This window comes from Meleagris gallopavo, chromosome 19 (assembly GCF_000146605.3).
Source record: "Meleagris gallopavo isolate NT-WF06-2002-E0010 breed Aviagen turkey brand Nicholas breeding stock chromosome 19, Turkey_5.1, whole genome shotgun sequence".
Taxonomy (NCBI): Eukaryota; Metazoa; Chordata; class Aves; order Galliformes; family Phasianidae; genus Meleagris; species Meleagris gallopavo.
The window spans coordinates 4,648,985-4,671,938 of record NC_015029.2 but is presented as its reverse complement, the minus strand read 5'-3'; the positions used below and the strand labels follow the sequence as shown (position 1 = coordinate 4,671,938).

At 47.7% G+C, this 22,954-nt stretch overlaps 1 protein-coding gene across 3 annotated transcripts in view; it reads right to left on the bottom strand.

Moving 5' to 3' along the window:
- Window positions 1–22,954, bottom strand: part of COL27A1 (collagen type XXVII alpha 1 chain) — a 129,469-nt gene that overhangs the window by 6,013 nt on the left and 100,502 nt on the right. For all 3 annotated transcript variants that reach the window (XM_031556174.1, XM_031556176.1, XM_010720821.3), the window contains 13 exons: window positions 13,768–13,821; window positions 13,331–13,438; window positions 12,033–12,086; window positions 11,830–11,883; window positions 7,353–7,409; window positions 7,140–7,193; window positions 6,401–6,454; window positions 5,407–5,460; window positions 3,827–3,880; window positions 3,641–3,748; window positions 3,167–3,274; window positions 2,033–2,140; window positions 254–307 (listed from right to left, as the gene is read on the bottom strand). In XM_031556174.1, coding sequence (XP_031412034.1) covers window positions 254–307; window positions 2,033–2,140; window positions 3,167–3,274; window positions 3,641–3,748; window positions 3,827–3,880; window positions 5,407–5,460; window positions 6,401–6,454; window positions 7,140–7,193; window positions 7,353–7,409; window positions 11,830–11,883; window positions 12,033–12,086; window positions 13,331–13,438; window positions 13,768–13,821 — 921 coding nt within the window. The remainder of the gene's footprint in view (window positions 1–253; window positions 308–2,032; window positions 2,141–3,166; window positions 3,275–3,640; window positions 3,749–3,826; window positions 3,881–5,406; window positions 5,461–6,400; window positions 6,455–7,139; window positions 7,194–7,352; window positions 7,410–11,829; window positions 11,884–12,032; window positions 12,087–13,330; window positions 13,439–13,767; window positions 13,822–22,954) is intronic.

The following is a 22,954-nucleotide window of genomic DNA, read 5'->3' as shown; positions in this document are numbered from 1 at the left end:
GGGGGGGAGGTCTATAGGACATCCATCTTCAATCTACTATGTACCCACTTTAATAGAAATAAGCTTTATCAGAGTATATGTCAATGCATACTCGAGGATTATTTGAAGATATATAAACTTAATAAAGTTGGAATCACAATTGGATTTCAGTAGTTTCTGCAGAGCTGCTACCAAATAATTTTCAATAGGTATTTCAGTGTCTGTTCTCAGCAAAGAGACTGGGAAGCCAACTGGTCACCAGGTCACCTCTTACCTTTGGCCCAAAGATGCCTGCAATCCCTGGGAATCCTGCCTCCCCAAAGTCTCCCTGGAAATAACAGCCAAGACAAACACAAGAACAAAGAACAGCAGTAAGTTCATGCTGAACCGGTCACTCAAAGACACGCCAAGATTTCAGCAGCTTCAGAGAATGAGAAATCCATTAGTATTCCTCAGTCTAAGCAGGACTGATGAGAAAGAAGTACGAGAGAACTCTGAAGAAGGCATTACACAAACATCAGGGTGGAAGCAGCTCCAGAACATCTCACAGACTAAACCTTTTGCCCCCAAGATGAGAGGCATACCTACAATATTTCTAGCACATGCTTGGCTGGTTTGGAGGGCTTGGAGGACAGTCAGCAGTAGCAGGATGAAGAGCTTCTACTCTGAGATTGATCCTACAAGTTCATGCTCCAATCCCATTAAAATGAGCACTTATTTTATTTCTAATACCAACTGGACTGCCCTATGAAGGATAATTTCAAACATGCTTATTGATGCTGTCCAAAGGAGCGTGTGTTCCTACAACATCACCTCCCACTTAAAACCATGAAAACCATACAAATCCCAATTCTTTTCCTACACAACACTGCAGGATTTTTATTTTTTTTTGTTCCTTAAGAAAAGCAAAATATTTGCAAGACCATCAAGCTTGGATTAGCATACAGCCTGCAGTCTGAGAATAAAGAGAAAACACTGGGTAGCACGTCCTTGCATAAACACCCTCATTTTACCATGTTTAAGATGCACGTCCTATGATATTTCTGGGTTTCTCAGATATCAAAATGCAAAGTGATGCAACATTAAAAAAAATGGGACAGAAACATAGGCCAGATGATTAATTTACAGTCACAGGGACACAAGAGATAGAAAAGGCTCCTTTGGCCTCTCAGCTGGACTATGTGACCCATGCTGGATTGCACATTATGGGATGTTTTACAGCATCTTGTTCAGCCCAGCTGTAAATGACTCAAGTGATGGGGTTTCCACTGCCTCTATTACAGGGCTATTCCAGAGTTAATCTACAGCCCTTACTGTTAGGAAGCTTTTTCCTGCCATGACAATGAAAAGCTGCTTGGCAAGAAAGGGCTTAGTTGGACTTGGTGGAGTGTTAGAAACTTTCCAAGCACACAAAATGGTTTAACTGCCCATTTATGGATCCTGGAAAGGAAACATGCTACTAAGAGAAGGACTACGGTCTTTTCTGTGTTACAAGAACCAACCAAGCCTTCTTTCTGGAGGAATTCAGGGCAAAAGTAAAGGAGAAGTCAGAAAGGTTTTAGAGCAACCTAAATGCCACAGAGTCACATTTTTTGAGGGGATCTGGTCAATACTGATGCAGCAAAGCAGGCAACAGTAATACTGGGCAAGGGAACTTGCCATGTGCAGGAACAAGAGGCAAAACATTGGTGTTGGTGGTTACCTCCCTTTGGCTGGAATACTGCTGTCAAATGCTGGGCAATCCCACCAGCACAATGAAAAAGAACAAAGCGTTTTGCCCTGGAAGTAGGTGTGCTTTTCCCCCAGCATGCTCTGAACCCACATCTCCACCACCCTCAAACCTCCATGGTGATGCCTACATCTCCTGGGTGTCCCTATGGAGCTGCAGCCCATTCCGCACCGTTGGGATGGTTTCCAATGCGCGGGTTTCCCACCGTAGGACTACCAGCACACGTGGTGCCATATCATAACAACAGGCATGAGGGTGCTGGGAGCAGTCACAGTGTTTTGGGGAACGCAGGCTGCTTAGGGGTCCCTGCCAGGTGCTGCTCACCGGCTGGCCTTTGGGTCCTGGATCGCCGGGGCTCCCTGGGAGGCCCATTCCTCCCAGTGATCCTCGCTTCCCTGTTTGGCCAGTCTGTCCAGGCAATCCTCTTTCACCCTAAAAATAACAGAATTCAAGTAATTCCAAAGGACAGGAGCTAAATATAACAACGTTCAGCTGAAATAACCATAGATGGAAAGCTGGGAAAAAGTGGTGCATCGGGATGAGGAATGTGGCTCCATTATGAGATGCCTCAGGTCTGCAGGGGCAGATGGGTGCAGGATGGTGGCATGGCAGCAAAGGTAGTGGGTGCTCGGGATGGTTGAACAGGAGGACAAGGGGCAACCGATCTCCCAAGAGGGTGAGTGTGGCATAATTCCACAAGAGTCTCTCAGGTCACTTCTGGAAATAGCCTGTTATTCTACCCAAGGCAGCTGGAGGGCAGCAAGTGACAGTTTAAGAGTGATGTGCTATAGGAGGCATAGTTTAAATCAGACCTGATAGCCTCTCCAAACCCCGCTGGAGTTTTCCTAATTACAGTCTCTTTTTACAAATGGCTGAATTGCTGTTGGAATGGTTAGATCCTGCGGCCCACCTGGACCACTGCAGGGACCAGTAAGAAACCCCACTGTCATTAAAGCAGCTTTTCCCTCCTTCCACCTAAGGCAGTGCCCAAGTCATACTGGTTCCAGCAATCCCAGCACGATAAATACATGACAGAAACAAGCTGCACAATTTTCCTGCACCATTCAGGCTTTGCAAGGCAGCAGCTGGAAGACATCCATGCTTCAATGCCCATTGTGGGTCTCCTACAGGCAGGCTGCAGCAGATCCCTTGCAGCTTCTCTAAGGTCACATTTCTTTACCAGGTTTCTAATGAAAGGAGTTAAGGCGTTCACAGTGTGGGTACAGATATTTATAAGTTCCTGAGCTGAGAGAACTTTGACAAAGACAGAAAGCTGGGATGTTCAGTGGATGGATGGATGGATGGATGGATGGACAGAGAATCAGCTGCTGAGCTTCCAGCTAAGTGAAAGATGGCAGCAGGAACTCAGACTTTGTTACACCTTGGTGAATTCAAGCTCTAGATGCAGCAGGCTCACAGACTGCATTGCTCATAGCAGTATCTTGGTCAGAAAGTCACCTTGAATCCTGGTGGTCCCTGTGCCCCAGGCAGTCCTGGTACGCCGGGGTTCCCTCTTTTGCCAGGCATCCCTATTAGTCCTTCTTCTCCATCATCTCCCTGCTCTCCCTAGAAAAGAAACACAGGAGAGGTTATGAAACAAAGCACTCTCTCCAGCTCTGTACATCTTCTACAGGCATGGAGGAGTGTATGATTCCGCCCTCAGCCAGCAAGCATGCAGCTGGGCATGGGAGGACTTGCAGATACATGCATGCAAAAAGCTGTTTGTCAGACTGGATGCATTGGTTTGTTTACAGACTTCACCACGCAAAGGCAAAGTGAGATACAATGAGCAACATATGATTCTCTCTGGGTATATGGAAAGTGGGATATTTGTAGCTGGACTACATCCATTTCTCCTACGTTACCTTTTGGTTTTTCAGCTCTTAAGTTGCACTTGTTATTAATGCTATGAGGTTACAACTGCAAACTCACCAGCACCCCAGGCACGCCATCCTTCCCAGGCACTCCATCCACTCCAGGAGCACCTTCTTGGCCCTGCCTTCCCACCACTCCTCGAGGACCAGGTAGCCCAAGGGTGCCCTAAAATCACAAATATGTCAGCGATGGAGCTCCTGGACAGCATTTTTTGGGCAGAAAATGGATTTTTTTTTTACCTACCGGTGAGCCTCTGCTCCCTGCGCTGCCTCGTGCTCCTTGCTTTCCTTTTTGACCCTGCAAAGAAAGAAAGACATCTAAAATTGCAGCAGTTCCAGCACAAGTCCACTTGGGCGCCTGACTTCAGGGTGTATTTTTGGATAATGGTTGGAAAGAGTTTTATAAAAAGAGATTTATAAAGTCAGTTGCTCCAGCACTGGAGAATGAACTGCTATTTGGTTTTATTACAAGTGATTCTTCGTATGTCTTGAGAGTTCTAGGGCAGGAATGAATAGCTAGAAGGCAAGGACCTACATTTTTCCTAATACAGAGCAGATGAGGACAAATAAAGCAGGATGAACTCGAGGGAGGACTCAATGCACTGACAAACATTAGAACAAGATGCCTGAAACCTGCATCCTCTGTCAGTTCATTGAAGCACAGCACAGACCCACGGCACTGGCAAGTCTTCTGCAGGGCACTCAGAGAGAGCATTTCTTTCCTAAGTAGCTCCCTCTTATTTTGGAGAGTTAATGGAAATGGAAGGGGTATCTTGTGTCTGAAATTTGCAATGCTGCTTTGTGAATAAAGACGTAAAAGAAATACTCCTGAGGGTTATTAGCTGTAGAATGGATTAATTTCTGTGGAATGAATGGAAAACTCAGCCTCATCACCTTCACTAGGACTCTCTTAGTCAGGTCACGCATTAAAGCACTTTCAAATTGAAGCACTGCATTTCCTGTGCACTGTTTCTCCATCCACTGAGGACCAGGCAGAACAGCTACATGAAATAAATACTCCTGGGGGTGCTTCCTCTGCTATCCATTACACCTAAAGGTAGTTCCAGGTCATCCAGCGCTAGGCAGAGCTCTTTAATCTCATCAGCTGGTACACTCCTTGCCAGGAGCACCTACTATAGACTATCTTCTGCCGTTATCCCAGTGGGGTCGGATTAAAAATCCTGACATCTGCCATCAGGGACCAGGAATTTGCTGAATATTGAGGACACATACTTACATTTTAGCAAATAAAGGCCCTATATGTGAGAATAATTAGCATGCTGTCATTACAACCAGATGTGGAAGTCAGAGTAGGTACCACACTGAACCTCAAAGGAGCTGTGTGCGCTGTGTTTTCTTGCTCAGCAAGGGCAAGAAGTTAGGAAGTCTCTTCCAGGAAAGAAAAGAACCATATGGACTCCAAACATGGAAAGTTTCAAGCCAGAAAAGTTTATGGTTCAAGTGAAGAAACTTGCCTGGCTCAGATCTCCTTAGGGGCAGACCAGCTAGCTGTGGCTGCAGCAGCACACGCAGGGTTATGGGAAAGAGAGACAGTTATGGCCATGACTAAAGACTTGCCCCAAATTCACCTTCCATGCTGGAGCTGCTATTGTCTTAGTCCACTCCAGCTCTATGAAGCCAACCAGCCATTGGGGTTGGACACTTAAATACATACTTGCAGCTCTCCCACTAGGTTTTCCATAGTCTTTCAAGGTGTAGACCTTTGGCCAAACCACACATGCTGGGATAAAAACATTCAAGTTCTCTTAATCAGACATTTTCTTCAAACTTAGGATGCTACAAATCCACCCTGCTGAAACCTACCACATCACCTTTGGATCCCTTTGCTCCTGGCTGGCCTGGTGGTCCAGGATTCCCCTACAAAACACAAGCATGAAAAATCTGCTTGAAATTCTCATCTGGCAATATCTTGCACGAAGTAGAAAGAACAGCATTTTTTTGTGCCCTAACAACACTGACCGTATGGAAACAATTCACGGGAACAGCCTGTGCTCAGACAGGCCTCCTGGGGGAAAGAGAGCAAGGAATTGTCTCCAGAGATCATTTAACAGGGTATCAACTGAAGAAGAAGCAGTGCTACCCCCTCACTTGGGTGGTGCTCATGTTTGGGGAATTGGTTTGCTAAATTCCAGACCGTTCCTGGAAAACCGTGCTGAGAAGTGAGGAGGAAGGAGCCTGGTTTGGGAAAGGCCCTGCAAAAGCTACGTGCAGAACGAGAGCTTCATACAGCGAGCACATCCCCATATGGGTACTACCTCTCTTCTGCATGCTGCAGCCCTTTCCTTGGTTTGGCCTGGATGTCAGACATCAGGGAGCAACCCTGATGGAGAAGTGAAGCAATTCACCATCACACATCCCTCCATCCCCCATCACACATGCTTTCATCCCTTCTTCTGGCCTTCTGGATTTCGTGTGCTGAGAGGAAATGCCATGCAGGCTGAATGAAATGGTCCCACACTGGAGCAGCTCTCCTCAAAAGCACCATTTCCAAATGGACCCTTCCAGCATCATGGCCATCCTGCACTGCTCATCTCCTAAACTTTCAAGTCCCTCCTGGCCTGTTTAGAAACATTGTTCCAGGGGTAGGCTTTTCGGGGTGCCTCCTGTTCTATCACCTAGTTTTTGGTCTCAACATATGGCTCAAACTGTCCATTTCAGAGGCATGGGTTATGGAAATGCACACGCTGCATGTCATAGCTCAGCACACATCCCCTACTACAGCTCTTCCTACCCTCCTGCATCTGTTTTTCACACGCATGTGACACTGGGTAGCTTACAGTAAAGCAGGATTTCTTACAGGTAAGCCTTGCTGTCCAGGTTTTCCTCTTTCTCCATCAAGCCCTTCCTGGCCCTTAAATAAAAAAAAACAAGAGAGGGAACATTTGTTTGTCCTTAGTCCTCTTTGTGGCAACGATGAACAAACACAGATGCAGCATGCAGAGCAGGGCAGGGGAAGATAAATATATCTGCATTCTGCTAATACACAAATGTTGAAGCTCATGGGTAGTGTACGTGCTACTGTGGATGCACACTGGAAAGAAGTAGCTCAGAGAACTGCTAGTCACTGTGTAAGCAGGAAGGAGTATCTTCTAATGCACAGAGCATCAGTTTAAGTTAACAGTTGTAGACTGCTGTCTACAAAACATGGCAGCAACAGAGCTGCTCTGCTGGGTTTAAACTCTTCTGTGCGTTCCTGGAATGGGTTGCTCTGATCAGTTAAAGCAAGTGGATTTTGGATGGAGGTGAGAAAGCCCATAGAGCCTTTTCAGATCAACACCAATTATGTCCCACATAAAGGGAATCCTCACAGCTCTGCTTTTGAGAGAAATCTTGTTAAGGTTTTGGAAGCTTCAAAATATCCAAATTAGCAGAGATCTTCCTGTGAAACACTCTGCAGCCATTGGCACATCAGTCTTGAGTTTTGTCCGGCATTACATGACCTATCTCACACACATCTTCTCCAGGGTATTTCCTCGATAACCACAAACCTTCCCAAGACAATCATTTCTGAATCACATACTGGGAACACGACTCACAGGATAACCAGGGTCTCCGGGCTCCCCTCGATCTCCTCTGTCACCAACAGGACCCTACAACAACACGACAAAGGCATAAGTTAGATGTTAAAAGTCCTGTTATCTGCAGAATCTCGATGGCTTTTGTATGTTGCGTAAGTAAGGAAACAAGTCAGCTCATCCCCTGGCAAAACCCAGGCCAGCATTGATTAGGGAAGGGATTTAATATCTTACTCTGTCTCCAGGTGGACCCTGTGGGCCTTCCACCTTCCCGTCATCGCCTTGTTCTCCCTGTGAGTAAAAACACTGTCATTAATACAGTCTGCAGCTGATATGGCAGATGTTTCTGTCTAGACCTGATCCAGTTTTCTCATCTCATGGGCTCCTAACTCAAAGTCTGCGTTGATTTCACCAACTTTTCATCCACACAATGTCAAAATTATCACTATTATTTTGTCTCACGTCCTCTAGCGTGCTGACTGTTCATATTTCTTCCCTAATTTCTTTGCTGGTGGTTTCTGCCCAGTCTAACCATCCTCCCTAAGGAACCAGGTACACAGAGTTATTCTCAACAATTCCTAAAACGAAGAAAGAAGCACGTAATTGGGAAAATATGGGAAACAGTTCTCCCTCTGAATTTTATCACCAGCAGTCAAATCAAACTCTTTAATCAAGCACTTCTCCACTCTCACTGAGTGCAGCCATGGCTGGTTGGGCTCCTGCCTTTTGTGACCCCACTGTGGGCTTCTCTGACCTTCTCTGACCTTCGCCCAGGTGAGAGGGTCTGTCCCTTACAAACTAATTGCCTGAGCATCTCTGCTCATTGATGGAACGGCTCCCAGCAGGAGCCCAGAGCTCATGGTTTGGCTGGCAGATAACTGAGCTCTCCCTAAAATATCCAGAGAGAGATCCCTCAAGGGTCTCCACACAGATGCTGTATTTTAAAATTCAATTGTGTAAGTCACTTGGGGTCACGGTGTCCTGTTTTCTCTGGAGTTTAGCTCAGACATGGCTGTTTCTTTGCTTCCCATAGAAGATAGCTATATTCCAGCTCCTCTGGTTTTTGGCCGCTCCCTATCGCTGTGTCTCTGGCACTCTGGCTCTTTGGGACGAAAGCGTCTCACAGCTCCTTTGATGTGCAGCTCCTGGAGAGAGGAGGGCTGGGGGATTCTGGCACCGTGAAGCTGCAGTGTTTGCTCTGTGCAGGGCTCCTGGCACCTTCAAAGCCCAAGTCTGCATGGCTATGCAGAGCCATGTTTCCTTCAGGCTCCTGCAATCCTCAGCAGCTGGATCACCCTTTCTGGTGTATTTATGACTGCCTTTGAGTTTCTCTCCAGTACTCTCCTCTTCTGCTGGTGCTGGAGCTGCTGATGGTAAGGATACCTGTGGTTCCTCAGTGGGAATTTCTCTGGGAGGTGCTTGGGTGCTTTGCTTATATGTGAAGTTTGGCAGTAACACATCTGGATCCGTAAATAACCATCAGGGAGAAAGATCTTTGATGGTGATGCCAAGGCTCATTTTCTTTAGGAACTGGGCACACTCTTTGGAACCAGAGAAGTACCACTCCTGAGACATGCCGACCCACTCTGACTTCTCATGGGGCTGAGCACCAGGCCTGAACTTTGCAGCTTGATAGAATGAGACTCGAGATTTAGCAATCTCTTGGAGTTAACCCCAACAGGTAGAAAACAGCTCAGTACATCTCTCTCCATTAAGTGCTTGATGACAGTGGCATATTCTTCCTTTCTGCTTCCAAATTTGTTGGATGAGCGCTGCCAGTAACTCCCAGGTGGTGGCTATGCATGGCCATAACAGATCACGAGATGGGTGGCGAACTCCAGTCTTCTTGGAGGTATGTTGGTAAACGAAATATGTGGGAAGAAACTGAATGGCTTGAAAATACAGTGCTGAGCAATATGGATGGAGAGATTTGGGAGCAGAATAGAGGAAAAGCAAAGCAATGCCTAAAGGGCTCTGCTAACAGTTATCAATGCTAAAGAACTTGCTGGGTGAAGTTGACAGCAGAAGTCCTGGCAACTGGTTCACTTTCATGCCACTAACAAAGGAGTGCAGGAGAGAGGGGAAACAAAGACACCATTTCTCAGGTCTCAGAAAAAAAACCAAACCAATCCCAGCAGACATGTTACAGTACAGCAGTCTCGGCACCAGCAGGATGTGAACACCTTGCCATGCAGAGCCGAGGTGGGTGTGATGAACTCAAGGAAGGCTCACAATTTTGGGCAGTGCCAAAACTCACAGACTCTCTCCCCAAAATCCGTTCTGTGTCTCCTTGAGTCTAATTGCCACTTTGTGCTTTGTCTTCAGAGAAAATCCTGCGGCAGTGGTCAGCTCTAGGGCTGCGAGACAGAGCTCCTCCACGACTTCCTGATGCCTCAGCTGCTCGAGAGGGAGATGAAAGGTCTGCACTAATTCTTTGGAAAGTTGCAGTGAAAAAAAGTTAGAGTAAAGGGCAGCAAAGTAAACATGTTGGGATACAAATGGAAAATGCATGGAGAAGAAGGGAAGGCTTGTTATTGTTGGCTCCTGTCCCAAAGTGAGATACGCCAGTTTGTAATTTTTAAAAGGATCCCATCTGGACTGCTTTAAGCAGCTGCCAAGTGCAGGCGTCTGCTCAGAGCAAGGCCTCTTTGAGGAGCTGTAAATGTATTAAATGTAGCCTGGTAGCTGGTTGGGATGGCACAATGGAGCTGCGTTCGCAACAGTGCCTCTCTCCACCCCATTTTCTGCTCTGGAAAAGAAAAGACCTTCCCCACCATTACATATTCTCCTTCTTCACCAAAGCTACACTTAAAGCATAGTTAAAGCTCACAGAGCAGCCACAGTCCTATTTTCATTTCTTCTTCTGTTCTCAGATTCAGGCTTCCATTTTAACATTCGGATGCTTGCGTGAGGTAAGAGATGTCGAGAAGAATCTGTCCTTGGGCTGGGATCAGCCTTGGGAGATAAGAAGGAAGGATGGGTAAGAAAACTTCTAGGTGCAAGTTTTGTGGAGCAGCTGGGTGGTGCAGGAGGTGTTGCTGGAGGCTGAGCAGGTGGCACCGGGCTCTCCTGGTTTGGCTGCAGCTGGCAGCCTGCAGCCCTACCATCCTGCAGGGACAGGGTGAGATTTGGCTGTCAATGGCCACAAACAGCTCTGACTGCTCTCAGCAGGACATGCTGGATGCTCTGAGGTCCTTGGCAGGGTTCAGATTGGAAACTGACAATTAGAGTTTGTTTACTCATTCTTGGATAAGCTGTTACATGCTGTTGCTGAGCTCTGACAATAAAAGATCCACAATAATACAAGTCTCATGTTTGGAACGATGGCTTTCAAGAAGATGGCAAATTTAAATGTGCAGAGATCAAGAAAAGAAAAGCGGTAGTCAAAATTTAAGCAACAGACACATATCTGCACATCTCTGCCTGCTCTAAAGCCAATGGTGACTGTGCTGTTGGTAGTCACAGCTCTCAACTTTTGCAGGATGCTCAAGTGTCAGCACTGGGGCTGTGAGAAGCCTCTGGCCAGGCTTTCAGCTGGACAACGTGCTTGGCTGTGAGCCCTTGCATCACCCTGGGCTGTGCGTGGCTCCCATTGGTGTACCTGGACACGCTGCTGCAGGAGACAGCAGTGCTACTGCGGAGGGCAGCATGAGAGGAGCTGGGGTAGAAATCCAGTAAGGCAGTGATAGAGATGTGGATGAAACAGCAGGAAACGAGAGAAAAAGCAGCGTGTGCTTGTGCCTTAAGCAAAATTTCTGAGGCAGGGGATGTGTGTTAGTGGAGCACAACAGCTCGCCCTGCCACATCGCCTCCTGGCCACCAGCACGAGGAGTCTGAAGGCAGAGCAGTGTGAGCAGGGTGTCCTGACACGGACACGATGCACGCAGAGCCCCAGCAGAGACGCGCCCTTGGGACCTCTGAGTCTCACTGTCTCCTTTTGCAAGCAGCAAAGCTGCGGCTTGCGCACGTCCGTCTGCAACCAGACGCAAAAGCTCTCAGCTGCAGTGCTGGGGAGGTGGAAAATGAGCAAAATGAATTCATAACATCTTTCCGTTTCCCTGGGACCCCGGCACTGACCGTTCCCAATCCCCACCACCTCCCTGCCCATAATGGGGGAAGGAGCATTGCTGCTGCTACCACAGCACGTGAGGGGCTCCAGCAGCACCGTGCGCGGCCAGCTGGGTTGGTTGGCCTGGGAGCATCCAGCCCTGCCGACAGGAAACCATTACAGCGTGAGTCACTGCTCCAGCCTGAACTGGTTACGGCCGCGCTGACTCAGCAAAAGGGGGAAAAACGCAAGGGGAAAGCCGGTGTGGAGAGAGAGCTCTGAGTCAGCCCAGCACCCCTCGGCGAGCCCCTCGCTGCAGCTGCGCTGAGTCACAGCAGCGAGGAGGAACAAGGGGCGAGGGCGATGGGGACCAGCTCTGCTTTGATAACCTCCTCGGCTGGCTGTGGCACCGATGGCAGTAACTCAAGCACACGTGAACTTTGAGGTATGGGAAATCTAGTGCTGAAGGTGGCGAGGGCAAGACCCTCTTTCAAGAACAACACTGGCACATGTTTTTTTGCTGCGGGATACAGCCGTTTCTACCCTTGCCCAGGCTGTGCAAGCCTCCAGGGGCCAAGCTTTGGTGCTGATGCTGTAATGGTGATGCTGCAGAGCCGAGCAGTGCTGCTTTGCATGCACTGCAGAGCTGCTCTGCTGCCTTACCTTCTCACCCTTCGGCCCTGGTGGTCCAATTGGCCCTGGTGGTCCTGCGTGTCCCTGCAGAGAGCAGACAGCGCGTGAGGAGATGGGAAGGAGCTGTCTGAGCCAAAGTCCTGCTTGGATTTCTGACATAACCACATGCTGGAGTGATACATTTGTTACAGTTAAGAACTATTAGGAGATGGAGGATGAAAATGGTATCTCACCTGGTAACCCTTCAAGCCAGGCTCCCCTTGAGCACCCATCCTTCCTGGAGCACCCTGCAGAAGCAAGCAAAGGAAGCACCATGAGAGCAGCCTGCAGGTGTAACCCGCAGGCATGGGATGCACTGGGTATGAATTCTTCATTTGTCCTTTTGGACATCTTTATATCCAGATTAGCACTGTGCTAGGGAGTCCACCAGTGAGACCAATCCCATGCATGACCTAATCCTGAACTGCAGGGAGGAAACCTTTCGGTGTGGGTCCTGAGGGCAGGAAGGGAGTTTTCTGGGTTGTGATGAAGGCATTGCAAAAGCTCTTTGTTGCATCTCTATCAATCTGCACAAAAGGGTTTAAGCCAGATCACCAGATTAAAATGAACTGCAATCTTTCCAGATAAACCCATTTGGTGTGGAAGAAAACCCTTTCCTCAAGACAGGCTGCAGACACGTGCTCAGTCCAACGCACTGCTGCTCAGACACTGCTCTACTTGCTGTGAAATAATCCATGGAGATGTTGCCAATGAGTACAAAGGGAGGACATATGGGGTGGCCATAATTTCTGATGCAGGAAAACACTATCAGCAGAATCCTTATTCCATCATTCATTTGCTACTGTTCTGAAACATCACCACCATTCCTAGTTCATAAATAACTCCTGATCTTTCACTGAGTTCAACCAAACGAAGTGCAAAAAGTTTCCTTACCAGCCTGCAATACACGAGGACGTTCTTGTTACTTACTGCTGCATAATGAATTAATTTGTCTCAGGTAAATTAACTTTCTTCCCTCCCTGTCATACTACTGTTGCTGAAAACCTCACCTTCAGGCCCCAACTCAAACTCTTTCCCATGCTATATTTCCTCTTGTTGCAATTATTTTAGATAAGTAGATCAAGAGTGGGTGTAGAAACAGGGCAGAAATCCAAGGCAGAGTTCCTTCTATCAACACAGTTTGACTTAAAAGTGCACTGAGTGTGTAGTCTCAAAGGGAAAGATCTTAGCAAAAATAGCTGTCAGACCACTCCATTTACAAGCAAAAATCCCCAATATTTCATTCTGTCCGGGGAATTGTACAGAACCACCACAATGCAGTGTGAGCTGGGGTCACAGGGCATCACTGCCACCACCATGGAGCCTCTCCTCTGCTGCTCAGTGCAAGTGTTATGCCCTTTTGGTCTATTTAACATTTCACTCCCTCTGATCTGAAGGCCCTGTTGGGCTCTCTGCTCCACGTAGGCCCATGCTCAGCACAGCTAACCACATTTCTGGTGTTATGTTCAACCATTTGCAGAGCTCTTCTCACCATAGGTCCCAGGGTACCTCGGGATCCTTTAGGGCCTTGGTTCCCCTTCGGCCCCTCCTTCCCTGGAGGTCCTGTCTCGCCAAGCTGCCCCTGGTAGCCCTTGCTGCCCTGCAGAATGAAAGCACAGAGGTTAACAAAGTTCAAAACAGCTTCTGCAGACAAATACAAGGGTGCTGAGGCACAGTGTGAGGGTGGTGAGACGCTGGCACATCCAGAAGAGTTATGGATGCCCCATCCTTCGAGGTGCTCATGGCCAGTCTGGATGGGGCCCTTGGCAACCTGATCTGGTGGTGGTTGGTGTTCTGTTCACTGCAGGGGGCTTGGAACTAAATGATCCTTAAAGTCCAACTCACACCATTATATGATTCTATGATCAATGATGAGCAAAGAAAATGAGATCCAGAGGAGGAACTGTTATCAGTGGCAGATGTTCTTACCTTCTGGCCAGGCTTGCCCTTTTCCCCCTGTTTTCCTGGTTTCCCTTCTGGTCCCTAGGAGAGCAAGAAAAAAAAAAAAGCTATTGGAATGAGAAAGCAAATAAATCCAATCCCAACCAGCATGCTGTTCACTTTGCTGGTGCAAAGACAACCCTAACAGCATCCTCACCCATCCTTTTCACAGTTCCCAGGTACTACAGCATGGCCAAGTTCGTCCTTGAGTTGCTCCATCACATGGATGAAAAGGAAAACTCATGGCTGAGAGAGGAAAGATCTCTGTGCCCAGTGACTACAGAACATTGCTGAAAGGAGATGCTTTTCATCTGCTCATATCAAGGACCTGCAGGTTGTGGAAAGCCACCACCACAAGTCTGTCCTTGAGGATGCAAAAGGAGAATTTCAGTAGTGTTCAAAACATGGGAACCACATTTCCTCTGACTTCTACACAACTCTTCCTCTGGCCCATGAGCAGAGCAGCCGTCTGTGCACTGCTGCTCACAGAGCTGTACTGCTCACTACCAACTAATGCACTGAATTGGATGTCAGTACTCTGATATGGCTCTAGAATAATGGCAATGAAAATACTGCTTCAACAGCAATTCTTTATCTTCCCACTACAAAAACAGACAGTTGTTTCATTGTCTATCTAGCTGTCATACACAACTTTTTGATTACAAAGCAAAAGCTCACCCTTTATGCTATTATTATTGCAATAGACAGCACACAGAAATCACAACATCCTGATCTCAGCTAGAAATAGGTTGGGATGGAAATCTTCAGGTAGGAGCCACAGTGCTGAGAGAGATGCTGGCCTGCTTTGTGCACCTACATGGGTGCCTCCTTGCAGCAGACCCTGCCAGCCATCCTTGCAGATGAAACGAGCTGTGGCAAGCACAGAGTTCAGCAAAGTCTCCTGAGGGAGCCCAGGGAATTTATTTTTCAGTGTTTGGCCCCGCTGGCTGCAATGCAGACAACATATTTTGGATCTGGCTGAATCAAGCAAAAGCACCACTGAAGAAAATAATGGCAATCGTGAGGAACATTTCAGCAGCATCTACACACCAGTGCAGCATCTCTCCCTCTGCAGGGTCGGGTAAGAAGGTGTAGTGCTCACCTCTGCTGATGTCGCAGAGAGCTATTGGTCTCTCGGGTGAACAAAAGCAACTTATAAATGGGGCCATGCCTGAGGGTTTCTACTCCGATCTGAAAAATGGGCTTCCTAAGTGCCTGCTCTTAACACAAAGGAGCAATTCAGGCTTCTGATAGCCCTGAAGAATCGTATAACTCCTTCACCTCCCCAGAGGGAATAGCTCCACTTTCGGTAAGTCAAACACTTCAAGTGCACCCTTTGCCAACACCTCCAGAGCTTCACAAAGGATGGGTCCCTGTGAGGACTCCACAGGTCCTGTTCTGTCTTCTCTTCCATTTTGCTTGGGGATTTGTTTGCTATTTTCGTGCTGCGCTTTTCCAAGAGGGCACTTTTGCAATTAGTTTCCCACAGGCGATGAATTGAGGGTCACCCACGTGCTGGACACTGACTGGAGCACAAAGACATCCTCACCAATGGCAGCATCCAACTGGACCACCCCTAGCTCATTGTGCAGCCAACCCGAGACGGGACGAGGAACCAGACACCCAACTTTGCCATGTATTCATCACTGGATATGTCAGATAGGTATTGGATATGATACATATTGGGTATATATATGTCATTGCACGGTAGACCTTCTCTGCACCAATACTGAGATGCTTATTGGCCCGAAAATTTGGAGACTGAGTCGCAGTATCACTCACAAAACAAGCCATGAAGATTAATGATGCAACTGAGATTTCTGATTAGTTGCATCACATTTTTTCTTCATGGACTGCACAGTAAGATCTTTTGGAGTTGCGGGCAGTGGATATTTCTTGTGAACTGGAGAAAGCCCATTTTAAGCTAAATCTGTTCCTGGCCCTGGTGATGGCTGAGTTGCCAATCTTCTCCAGCAGAATAATTTTGCACACTGAGATGTGCTCTTGGATCGCTGTGCTGCAAAGGCCCTTGAAACAAAGACTTCCATCTTATTTGTACTTGCCTCCCCAGGATCAGGGTGTTACATTTTGAAAAAATGACAGGTACCCCTTATAAATGTGCAGGGCAGACAGATCCTTTGTTCCTGCAGGAGGTCACAGGGATCCCACAGCCAAACTGAAGGCGTTGTTTGTACAGCCTGATTTCCACTCCTGATGCATCTCCCATAGAAGCCACGACTGAAATTCGCTTCTGCCCTGCACCCAGAATGTCTTTGCCTTCACTCTTCCTCCTAAGAGACATTTCCAAATTGCTCCTAAAATCTGCATTCAACTTCACGCTTGAATCATGAAGTGCAGATATAGGGTTAGAGTCACCTGGGAGAAGGGAAAAGCAAAACAAATCCCATCTTCAGCAGCCCAAGTCCTGTGCACAACATTAAACTCGATCCACAGAAGACTGTGCTGTGTTCAGACAGGGTCTTGCTGTCCCTGGTTGTTCCAGATCATCTTTCCATGTTGGTGGGGTCTTAGCACAGGGGTGGGCTCTGATAAACTCCTTGGTGTGCACTGACCTCAGTGAGCAGGGATGTTCACCATCTCCAGAATGTTCTCCTGACTCCTCCAGCTGGGGTGTGCTTCTTCTTCATGGCTGGGAATGAACTCTTGGCAGCACCTCTGCCTCTGGGCAGCGATAGCCGTGAGCCCAGCTGTCACTTGTGCTCAACCAGAAATCATCCCGTGAGGCTCTCCCACCAAGCCAGCTCTTGCTAAAAGCTTTGCTGGTATGAATAAATGGGTTCAACCATATTGGCAACACTGGCAGCAGAGATGTGGCTTGGATCCTGCAGTCTCAGCCACCTCCTCAAATGGAGCAAGCTCTATCAGCTAGGGATATTTCCATGCTCCACCAGCACTGCTTTCTAGGACTTTGGCCAGAGGAGCTCTGCTGGTGAGCGGGAAGCCTACCATATGGCTGGTGTTCCTGGATGTGCTTTCTCCAACTGCACAGGAATTTAGCCCAGATGAATGTAGAGACAGCTCAACATTTGCCTGGGGTTCCCAGAGACTTGGTATCTTTCCTTGTGTCGTTCCCGATACTGTGGATGTTTGCTGCAATCCCAGACACGTCTTGGTTTGCAGAGTTCCAGGAAATCACTGCACTGACACATGGCAAGGACACACAGGCCATGGCCAGCCCAAAAACCATTTGGTCGCCTTCAAAAAAGGTCAGATTTCCCTTTTTCCTATTCTTCTGACTCATTTATCCAGGAATGGAAAAACTGGGGCCAGAAGAGGGGAAAAAAACTCAACACTGATAAATCAAATTCCGTAGGATAGAATTTGTTCTGAATACATTCTGTGATTTGTGCAGGGTCTCCATAGCCCCTCAGGGATCTGGCACCTTTTGGTGCCTATTTCACTGCAACTGTGAAGTTTCCAGGCTTCCCACTGTCCTGAGCAATGAAGGGCGGAAGATGTATAGGAGTTTATACATCAGAATGATTCATTCCAGGTTCTTTTTGCTAGATTCAGATCAACTGGGTTAGCATGCCAAGGCACTAAACACTTGATGCTTTTATTTTTGAGGTTTGTAGACGTTTTGTTGTATGAAAAAGCAAATCTTCCCTCCAGGCTTCTTCCGTGAGCAAGATTACTTCTAAATGGTGATTTTGTGTACTGCGCTCCTCATTAGAGAAGCATGTTAGTTCTGTCTGAAGATAATGGTATTAGTGACCAGGAACAGCAGAAAGCAGCAGTTTTAACAAATTCACATGCCTTGAGGTATGCTAAAATATCCCAGGGAAGCAAAATTCCATTGCCAGCTTCAATAAGGACCCAATTCTTTAAGATCTTGCAGTACAGCATTAGATGATCGCCTATGGCAGAAGCTGAATGATTTATTTTTCAATGCAAATTGATGAGTTTTTAAGGGAAAAAAAAAGAGGCTTTGGGCTGCTGATGGCCTTGGCAGCAACGTCGGATCTCTCGCACAGCACAGTGTTAATGTGAGCAAACAGATGCGCAGCCCAGCTTTAAATTCTCAAGTCATCAACAGTTGAAATCTATGTTACAACAACAGCACGGAGAAAAACAAAATAAGGAAGTTGAATGAACTGCAGAGAGATATGCCTCAAACAGAGCCAAGCAGGGCTCTGCTGCAGACCCAACTTCCCCGGCGCTTTGCGATGCTCTGCACATACGCAGCGGATGTCAGGAAGTGATCTCAAGGACACGACTCACCAGCCTGGTTGGACCCAAGGAGCACGACGACTCTTGGCTCTTCAGAGGTCAACTTTCCTTTTTTTCTTGCAGATCACAACTGGAAGAGAGCATGGTGCCTGGAAAGACACCTTCCCAAATCCCATCTCGGATGGGTTCAGCATTACTTGATGCTGTTATGCAGAATGTTTCCAGATGTTTTGCGTGTCAGTAAGTGGAGGTCTGAGGTCACTCCTTCCTATCAAACATGAGGCAGGAAGAAATAGAAGAACCAGAACACAGCCAGCGAGTAAAGAAAAGAAAGTGCCAATGGTGATGGGCAAAATGGTGGTAGTTGGAGGCACTGGAAGCAGGAAGGGCAGAAAAGCTAAAGCAGTGAAGGTAGTAAGCATGAAACATAGGACGACCATGCCCATATTGTTCAAGGCCCAGCCAGCCAGCTCATTTAAAGGGAAATGAAAAAGCCCCATATCATTTCCTACTGCTCAGCAATGTCTCCATATGAGAACCTCTACTTAATAAACTTTGATCGAGAGAAGCCTGCCCCGTATAGGACAGTTCACAAGCACTCAGGAAATTAGTGGGATTATTGGGGCCGGGCATTTGAAGACATAAATGTTTTGGATTTATAAGAAACACATTTCCTAATCTCTATGCCTAGCCGTAGTTTGAAAGCGGAGGAAACACAGAAGTAGCTCCTGAATGGGTATGGGGAAAGAAGAAAGACTCAACTATTCTTGAGAAGAATGATCTGATTGTACTGTAAGGTTCAGAGGGCTTTGCTGGGAGCACTGGGGAGCGCTGGGCCCTTGGCTTGCTTGTGGAAACCCGAGTGGTGAGTGCAGGTACAGCTGGCTGGTTGACTTCAAAGAGAAAGTGAGATGGGGAAACCCTACAAGAAGACGTCGGATGGAGAAACTACTCTTAGCATCACCATGACCTTCTTTTCAGCTGAGTTCCTCAACTTACAGTATGGAAAGCAAACCAAAACCTTGTACCCCAACCTCCCTGCTTCAGAGCGAGTCCTAATCTGCATGCAGATGTTGCTCTGAAATATTCAACTTTTGATTTTCTGGATGAGAACATTTATTTGACTCATTCTTTTCTAAGCAGTCATAGCATAAGGTAACAAAGAGGACTGTGCACAGAACTGTGCTCTGAGTTGCTCTGGTTTGGGCCAATAGCTCTGAACTCCTACTCATTTGTTGTCTCTGGAAAAGCCTTTTTTCCCCTTTCTTCCTCTATTTCCTCATCCCTAAGGCAGCCCATGAGACAAAGATGGTGGCTTGATGGATGGATGGGGGGTGCAGGAGAAGTGCAAGCCCTCAACCACTGAGCTTGGAAGCTCCATAAAAGAAGTTACCAAAATGCCCCAAAGAATTGGCCATTTTGGAAGCTGACAATTGGGAAGAAAGCAACAGAGAGAGCACTCGGGTAACACTCCTATTTATGCCAACGAGCACTACTCGGGTCATTTTTTCCTTCCTCAAACAACAGGGGTTAACATCTTCCTTCTGAAGGACACAAACGCCCTGGGGTTGTGGAAGAGGAGGGGAATGAAATCCTCTCTCTTGCAATAAGGAGGGGAATCTTGGAGTAACTGCACAAAAAGCGCGTCTCCTTCGTCTGAGTCAGGAAAGAAACTGTGCCAAGTCAATGGGATTTATTTCAAATTCTGGCTCATTTCAACTCCTATTAACTCTAAATGAGGACCAGCTGGGAGCAGCCTCCTTCCCAAGCGGCAGAGGCCATGCAGCGCCGACCAGCACGCATCCAGGACCGATGGGATGCAGGGATGGCTGCACACTCTGGGGGGCTCAGAGCATCGGGTGGGCTCAGCCATAGCACCTAACTGTAAATCTTCCAAACAGCAAAATCTACGTACCTCCCCATCAATTTCCACAGAAGACAAACCTGGGGCCATTGGAGAAGCAGCTGTTACAAGAGCTAAAGAAGGACTGCAGATGAGGGCAGTATTGCCCTGGGATTGCAGCACTGTTCCCAGAAGGAGAAGGAGAACCTGGGGGGAGCTCTTCACCAACCCTTGCTCCAGCCCTATTCAGAGCAAAGGGCTTAAGCACGTTTACTTCATTCCAGAGCTGCCCCATTCTCCTTTGATTTTTGATGCAGCTCAGCCAAGGACAACCCCATGTCCACGAGTTTAAGGGGCTTGTTTCAGTAGAGGCTCCACGGACCAGTGCACAAACCTTGACTTTTCCAGGAAACAACAGCTCAGCACATTATCAGAAAAACCCCACAGCTTCCTGTATGGACAACTGAGGCTGAAGCCAGAAGTGGCTCCAGGACCCAGTATTTTCAGAAAGCTGAGTGCCATGTCACTGCAGTGGTGCTGTCATCTGTGGCTGAGCTCATGTCTTCACAGTGAATGGCTGGACTCCGTGACAGCAGAGCAAGGAGCTTTGTTGCAGAAAATCTTTGAATCATGTTTTCAGTGGCAAGAAACAGAAAAGAACAAAGAGCAAAAAACCACTCTGGGACAAAATCAGCTGTAAGTGCTGTTTGGACAGCTTTATACTACAGCAGTGTGTTGGATGAGAATTAGCTTCTGCCCAGCTCAGCTCAGAAACCAGTTCATCTCAGCTGTGTCCACAGTGTGGTGATTCTGGAGAGAAAACATGAGTTCAAAGCAGAAGGTCCATCCTGAGCACTTCAGGATTTTAGCTTGTAGATGATGGGGAAGAGGAGCATGTGTAAGCCAACGGGAGAGATACTGTCCTCACGACACCACCCAGGGCTGTGCGTGGGGAGTGACACAGCTGAGCCCATGAGGCTGCAGCCAGGAGCCTCGCATGTTCCCAGTGCTTCTCAGCAGGAGAGTGGCTTTGCCCTTTCCAAAGCACTTTGAGTTCCCTCAAAAAGCCTTCTCAGATCTCCACTCTGGTCCAGTTCTGTCACTCAACCTTCTGGAAGAGCAAACAAAAGTACTTTGACCATGTCACACCCGAGTAAAGGGATTTACCAGCCCTCGGAGCTCCTCTGGTTTGTTGATACTCATCTGCACCATACAGCACACACAGCCAGATCTGCTCTGATGTAATTGTTTATGGCCATTTTTACCATTGGAGCATCTGGCTCAAAGCTCTCTGCGTCCTGATGTGGCTTGAATGACACTGCAGATAGAATTTCGGGTTAAAAAGGAAGTGGAAAAAGAAAAGAGCTCAGCTCCTAATTTTGCTGAACAATGAGGGATTTTCTTGTTTCGGAGCATGTTGCATTTCATTACCTACAGGCTCTCCAATTGCTTTCCTGGAACTGTAAAAACCTTGCTATCAGATGTCGGCTTTGTATGACAACCAGCACATTACGAAAACCACAGAGCACAGCCACGGAGCAGCTGGAAACCCACCGCCTGCCTCCTGCCAACTGGCCTGGGCCCTTCGTGCAGCCAGCAGCGGGTCGGCCTGCACTGCTGGCTGCAACCTCTGCTTCTTTTCATCCTTTATTGTAAAGCATGCGATTGACAGGCAGTCAGATCCTTTGGAAATGCACATTATTCTTCAACAGTGCTCAACATGCCCAACGTTGATTGGGTATTTTGGACTGCATGGCACTGTTCCCCTTATATGATTACCAGCTAGGATGAATTAGCTTTTCATTTCGGTGCACACGGGTGCTTGCACTGCTGATGAACATCTTGCTGGAGCTCAAAGAGCTGCTCCATCTTACATGCATCCCCATCCCACCTTGCTGACTCTGCAGGGGACAACAACCTGCTGTTGACCTGGACCTGCATCTCCAGTCTCCAATGGGGGATGCCCAACCTGCTACTCTGCAAGGGGAAGAGATTACCACCTCCTTGTTGCTCTCACTTGGTCAATCAGAGGTCAAGTGGCCAAGTCTGGAAGAATCAAGATGAAGTGACAGCAAAGAGTAGGCATTAGAGGAAATGGGAAACCACTGCAAAGAGATATCAGGTGGGACAGCAGCTCAGAAGGGATGCACATCTCTGATGGAAATTCTGAAATCTCAGCTGGATCCTGCACTTAACTGTACGTTAGTGCTTCAGATGCTTTGACTCCTCCCTCCTTACCAGAGGGATAACTGGCAGAAGTAGGACCTAGAGCTGAATGGAGTAGTGTGAACTTGGACAGCGTGACCAAAAGACAGAGGAAACTTGTGTGTCACAGCTCCAGCTGCCTCGAGCCCTGCCAGCCACAGCTGGGAGACTCATGGGCCATCTCCGTTTGTTTGCTGAAATCCACTGGCTTTGAAATGTGCACAAACTATCCCTGGAGACTCAGCTGGGGCCTCCCTGCTGCTTTTGTTTGGGATTTAAAAACCGGTTTGCAGATATGCTAACAGTGGGGATGGCTGAGCCAAGTTCAAGCTAATGATCTTTGAAAAACGTTTCCTGAGCACCCAGGCAGGCTTGGGTGCACTTGGTCAGTAATGTACCAGCTTTGGCATGGCTTCCTGGAAAACACAACCTTGCTCACGAAGCCAGACCTGTAGGACCAATTCCTGGGTGAAAGCCTCTTTCTGCATGACCCAGTAGAACTGCATGGCTCGAAGCAAGCACTGCCTCTTCCCATTCCTCTTGTTGCTCCATCGCCAAGCGGTGTGTGAGTTCCTACGAGCCCAGCCAAGTCCTACCTGCTCTGGGGCCACGTGAGGAGCTGCCAGCACCAGGCCTTTCCCCCAGGCCAGTATGTGCAAAGCAGGCTGAAAATGTATGGCCATATCCTCATTTCCTACATGTGTCCAGAACATATAATGCTGAAGAGCCTTTTTCCTTCAGACATAAGCAAGATCATGATGAAGACTAAACATGCCCTTGGTGTTAAGGAAAATTCTTCAGGAAGTGGTTTAGCTGTAGTGGTTTGCAGGGCGAGAGCCAAGCCAAAGTGCTGGAGAAGTTTGTCTATGGCTGTGCATGAGCATCATCTTCTTGAGGCAATATGAACCTCTTCCAGCAGCAGAAGGTGAGCTGCAC